The sequence below is a fragment of the Etheostoma spectabile genome, chromosome 2, assembly GCF_008692095.1.
Source record: "Etheostoma spectabile isolate EspeVRDwgs_2016 chromosome 2, UIUC_Espe_1.0, whole genome shotgun sequence".
Classification (NCBI taxonomy): Eukaryota; Metazoa; Chordata; class Actinopteri; order Perciformes; family Percidae; genus Etheostoma; species Etheostoma spectabile.
The window spans coordinates 27,021,288-27,027,066 of record NC_045734.1 but is presented as its reverse complement, the minus strand read 5'-3'; the positions used below and the strand labels follow the sequence as shown (position 1 = coordinate 27,027,066).

Below are 5,779 nucleotides of genomic sequence, written 5' to 3'. Positions count from 1 at the left end.
TTAGTAATAACTACACACAGGCCTGAAATACACACACATGCTCAATCACCAGTAATAGGTCCAGCCCTTTGGAGCCACATGCTTAGCTATTAAAGGTGTATTACACTGTTTGCTCCATCATGGACAGGTGTGCTGTAATAGATGTGGCTTCTTCTTAGTTTGTGTTACTGAGCAATACGTTGCATTTATGTTAATTATTACTGGAAAGGAATTTAATTCTTAGTATTATTTCTTTTTATATGCTGGTGGCTGTAAAATTCAGTTAGGCAAATAATGTTCATAGTAAGTCAGATGCTTACTAATGTGTATCAAATTTGCTTAAATTCCAGAACCACATGTAACTTCACATGCAACGGTTGTCTTTTAGGTAGAGCACAGATGACATTAAACACTAATGTTGGCTTGGTTGTATTAAGTGTTCCAGTAAGACATTCCAATGAGCCAGCACGAATAATACAAGAGCTCTGCTAAGTGCAAAGCAGCTTTCATCAATGACTCAATGTTATCAAATACACCTGTGATTTATGCCATGTCAAAATGTCTGCAGTGAAAAAGTACTATTCACTCTTGGTAGAAGCCATAAACAGAACTAAATAGAGAGAATATTGGATTTGTCTTGATCAGGCAGCCAAAAAGCCTGAATCCCAGTGATTGCCAACGCTCAGCAACTACTGAATGTGTACAGTGAACAACATAAGGAAAAGGTGATGTGTCATTGTTGTGTTTACAGCTTGTCTCCGCTGCCATAAGTGGCAGAGAAACAGCAATGTATTGCAGGTTTGAAAACTTTAACTGGGGAGCTTTGAATTGTGCATAGATCAGTTCATGTATGTTTTTCTGTGACACTAAGACTGAAAGAATAAGTATATGTGAAACAATGATAGTGAGTCATCTTCATTTTATTTGTGAAAAGCATGTTTTTAAACAGACACAGATATATCTGGCCCTTCAATGGTTTTTCCAACATGTTTAATCTGTTGAATTTGCATAAGAGAAACTGTACAATTTATTTTAATTGAAAAAGGTTGTAAGGATATATTGGTTGAAAAAACTGTGTTCATTTGATAGCTAATATTGTGCAAATTAACATTTGTAAGTCAGAGTACCCTGGGATACTACAGTAATAGAATCACAAATGTTTGTCTTCAAGGGCTTTATAATTGATAGATGCACGTTTAATGTAAGCAATCAATTGTAAATGTCTCACTGAATTCAACAATTTCAGTGATACTTGTGAAATGCATTTTAAATGACAGACTGCTTCACAGTTAACCACACCCTGAACATCCTAGTGTTGTTCCACTAACAGTCTAGGCCTGTGATTCTATTGATCCACTTCCTGTATGAACAGACGTTCACAAATGCAGATTTTTCCATGCAGATATTGGTGCGATCCAAGCCCCTAATGACACCAGAAATCCTGCCGTTGTACACCACTCCTCCACCAGAGTCCCCCTGTGAGAGAGTTGTGTATTGTTTGTTACAGACTTTTACATTATTTATTGAAATATATATTTATATGAAAGTGTTAAAACGTGATGATTGTAGAAAGCTGTTGGGTTAGAAGCCAACTCACTGAACATGTAGACACACCACTGCTTTGGCCACAGAACCTAAATTGGTCGTTTTGATCTGCACAGCTGACAACCTCGTTGGTAGCACATTGGAGAGTATCTGATGCTAGATGAGAATTAAAACAACAGCTTTTTATAGCTAAAAAACAAAAAAAACATCAATATATTCTCACATGGTACACAGAAAAGTGAACAGAACTCTGTCGTAACTTACCATTGGTACATATTATGTGACTAAGAATTAGAAAGAGGAAACAGCATCTTTAAATTAAGTTATGTATCTGATTTATTAAAGAATGTAAATTAGAGGACATCTTGATTTGTACTAAGTTGAGAAGTGTGTTGGCAGATTTATGTTTTCCATTTTAATTGAATTACAGCAATAAGAAACATATTTGTAAGACAAAATGAAAATATATTCAATGTAAATATGGGTTCTGAAATGTTAGCAAATATACAAACAATGTAACAAAAACAATAACAAGAACACTGTGATAAACATTCATAATTGTTATTATAAAATAAAAATGATTCATCTTACGTCCTTCTCCTTGAGCTTTGGGTCCATAACCTGCGATCTGAACTGTAGCGCCACTGAAATACAATATGAAGAAGTTTTAGTCTAAAAAATTTTTTTTTTAATGAAATTCTCAATTTGAGATTTGCCAAGAGTTGAGCTTTCAGACTTTTAAAATAGATCATGACTCACAGAGGCACAGTACGCTGATTTTGACAGTCAGGAAGTGATACAGGTGTAACCTTAGTTGGGTTAGGGAGCTCCAGCAGCATGATGTCATGGTCTCTGATTTCATCTGGAAAAGTCTCATGTCTTGTGATTGCCACTCCGGGTTGTCTGTTGTTACCTGGATGCACACTTAAATGTGCTGTCATAGTCCTACAAGGTTAAAAAAGATCAGTAATTACTGAACACGAACATATGAGACATACTGTATACTGTCAGGGTGCGATTTTCCGGGTGGGGGATGCGTTGGATTTCCCCCATTCTGGTCTACATATCCCTGCCTCTGCTAAATTATTTTTATCCCCCCCTCAAAGCAAACAATGCTACTTCACCAATAGCTTATAATATACCTAACATATATTATTATTATTAGTCTATAGTGCCATAGAACGATAAAATCAGAATGGCAGTTGCTTGTTGTATTTACAGAGCTCCGGGACACAGGCTACCAGCAGCAGTTGTTTAGCCGCCAATAAGTGACTGCGTGCCGGCTATAGGCACTTTCAGGGGCGATGTAGTGGAGTTTAGCCAGAAAAAGTGAGTGTCATAGGACAATGACATTTAGGTTTAGACACCACAACAACTGGTTAGGCAAAGGATTGCATATGGACACAAAAAACTCTTTGTTTTATGTTGGGAGTGGGTGGTTGTGACTAAGTGGTAGAGTGGTCGCCTGCCAATTGAAAGGTTGTTGGTTTGATCCCTACAGTTCCATGTTGAAGTGTCCGTGGGCAAGACACGGAACCCTGAGTTACCCCCGATGCTGCACCATTGGTGTGTAAATGTTTATCTGATGAGCAGCCGGCACCCTGTAAATTGTTACTACTTTAACTGTCACGTTCTCACCCTCCCGTCTTCCAGCAGTGAGCTGCAGTCAGAATCCACCGGTCACTGATCAGAGATCCACCACATAAGAAGTTATGGTTACCGTCATTTGCTATCAGCATCACATGGTACAGACGGTCAGTTGGTTCACATGTTTGACCGCCAATGATTCTCTTCTGCAGATCCACCACTGTGCTCACTGTAACACCTGGAACAGAAATACCACCACCTTTGTGAGTTAGAACAGTGATTGTTTGAACCCAGTAGAGAACAACAATTTAATATATGGGAAGAAGCTATTAGTGTAAACTAAACATCCAGAGATAATTGTTGACCACTAACCGACCCACAGCAAAAAGAGAAGAGTCAATAGCCAAGCCATCGCTGTCATACACCCTCTCACATCCTCCCCCTGTTCACATCCTCCAATTGACACTTGAGCCACCAATCACTCTTTGAAGTTTTACCGTTGTGACCCCATTGGCTAAAAATGTGCACATCTATGCTTGTGATCTTTATCAATTGTTGTTTTGTGGAAATTAGAGAGTCACGCTGCCATGACTAGAGCAACAGTTACCAACTTTTTCAAATCTAATACATATTCAATTTGAAAAATGTGTATAGTTCAAATATTGTGGTAAAAGCTCATAAAAATGAGTATATCTCAAAAACAACTTAGTTATTTATATTTCCGAAAAACTTTTACTTTTACTCCACATTTCCCCTAAGCATCTTAATTACTCATTACTACAAAATAAAATTGGAAGAAATTGATTTCACCGAAAAAAGAAAGTTTGGCAAAATCTTTCTCCTAAATTGTTAATATAATGCACGCACCATTCCAATTGATGACATGATGCCTGTTAATGGCCAAAAATATTGGCCAAAACTTAGGAAGAAGAGGAGGGAGTATAGTGATAGTGTCATGGAAGCACCTGGTGCAGGCACTGTCGCCATGGCAACAGACAATGACCACCCTGACAACCTTTGTCCACAAAGTGCATACATTGACATTTCTTGAAGGGCCTGAAGTCTCTATGATTTTACTGTCATCCACCACCTGCTGTTTTAAGCCCTGGACACGCTTATTATCACTAACAGCTGCACCATCCCACCTACCTGAACCTTTAACTGGCTTTTCTAGAGAGGATGGTTGAGAGCCATAATGTCTGAAATGTCATTGTTAGGCATACACTCTGCCTCAGTCACACCTCCAACTGACCTAGAATTCATCTATCAGGATATTAATGGACATCAGAATAAGACACAACACTGGCTTATGGTTTGATGTGTGGACTTTGGGAAGGCTGTAGCCCCATCAGCCCCACCTGCCCCCATTATTCTGGGTGACTCCACAGTCAACATTGCAGAGTACTTTCACTTCCTGGGCTCCATCATCTCCCATGACCTCAAGTGGGAGCTGAACATCAACTCCCTCATTAAAAAAGCACAACAGAGATGTAGCGGCAGCTGAAGAACCTGTCATAGACTATGATGATGCACTTCTACACTGCCATCATTGTGTCCATCCTCACCTGCTCCATCACCATCTCCACACAAACTGTTTGAACCTCTCCCCACTGGCAGGAGCCTTCGGTCAATCAGGACCAAAACCTCACGCTACAAAAACAGTTTCTTCCACTCAGCAGAACGCCTCGTTACCAAATCCCTGGACCCCCCACTGACATTGAACCTTAATCCTACATCTTGTCCTCTGCACATTCTATAGATCCTGAACTTTTTGCACATCCCGCTACATTTTTGTACATCCTGCACTAACCCATACATTTTAAACATGGCATTACTCAATGTATTGCTTAATTCTTAAACTTGGGCTCACTATGTATTACATAATATGCATGCATTACAATGCATGATAAATTCTATCTCAAAGTATAAAGAATGGATAAAGTAAGCAGCAGATGTGTAAGCATTAGATGTCTACTCACCGGCCCACAGCAAAAGGAGAAGACATGTTACACCACCCATCTTTGCTAATGACTGACCTCATGGTGTAGCTGGTGCCTTTTTAAATCTCTTCCCACTGTCCTGTTGGCCTTCGAGCCACCAATCACCTCATGAAGTTTTATCAACACGATCCCATTGGCTACAAACGCATGAACTTTTGCATATTTCTGATCGCTTATCAAGTGTTCCTGCCCAGCGGCAGGAAAAAGGATTCGACATGCAGAGAAAAAAACAATAAAAAGCCTAATCTCAACCTTATTTAATTCAGCAGACATTAGGCCAACATTACAATGCCATCATTGTAAATTCAAGTACATGAACACAAATTGTCTTCAGGTTTATAATAAGAACATGCGTAAACATTGACCTAAAGTTGTTATTTTGATTGAAAGAAATTAATTTAAAGTGAAATTGTTACTATATACCTGTACTATAGGCCCATTGAAATGAGTTGAATGAAACTTCTTCAACTTTGTGCCAGAAACATCACTTTCTCATTGTTTTCAAATGTGTGATTGCTGGCTCTGCAGCTCTGGTTATTTTCATATTTAACTGCCCATTGCTGCTGGAAAAAAGCCTTATGCAAGAATTTGTTTTGGTGGAACATGTGTACATTCAAAGGTTGTTTAAGTTCAACAGAAAACTCAGATTGGACAGGTAGTCTAGCTAG

General features: G+C 38.9%; 1 protein-coding gene across 6 annotated transcripts in view; it reads right to left on the bottom strand.

The window, feature by feature from the left end:
- LOC116704469 (anionic trypsin-2) overlaps positions 1 to 5,779 on the bottom strand; it is a 25,451-nt gene that overhangs the window by 5,783 nt on the left and 13,889 nt on the right. The window contains exons 1-6 of one of the 6 annotated variants that reach the window (XM_032540019.1): positions 3,484 to 3,534; positions 3,163 to 3,370; positions 2,284 to 2,469; positions 2,116 to 2,168; positions 1,577 to 1,680; positions 1,044 to 1,455 (exon numbers count right to left, since the gene is read on the bottom strand). The exons of 1 other annotated variant lie outside the window; for it this stretch is intronic. In XM_032540019.1, coding sequence (XP_032395910.1) covers positions 1,303 to 1,455; positions 1,577 to 1,680; positions 2,116 to 2,168; positions 2,284 to 2,469; positions 3,163 to 3,370; positions 3,484 to 3,532 — 753 coding nt within the window. In that variant the 5' untranslated portion in view covers positions 3,533 to 3,534 and the 3' untranslated portion in view covers positions 1,044 to 1,302. Of the gene's footprint in view, positions 1 to 1,043; positions 1,456 to 1,576; positions 1,681 to 2,115; positions 2,169 to 2,283; positions 2,470 to 3,162; positions 3,371 to 3,483; positions 3,536 to 5,090; positions 5,361 to 5,779 lie in introns of those variants that run through there. 4 more of the 6 variants (XM_032540026.1, XM_032540034.1, XM_032540043.1 and 1 more) reach the window with 4 other exon arrangements.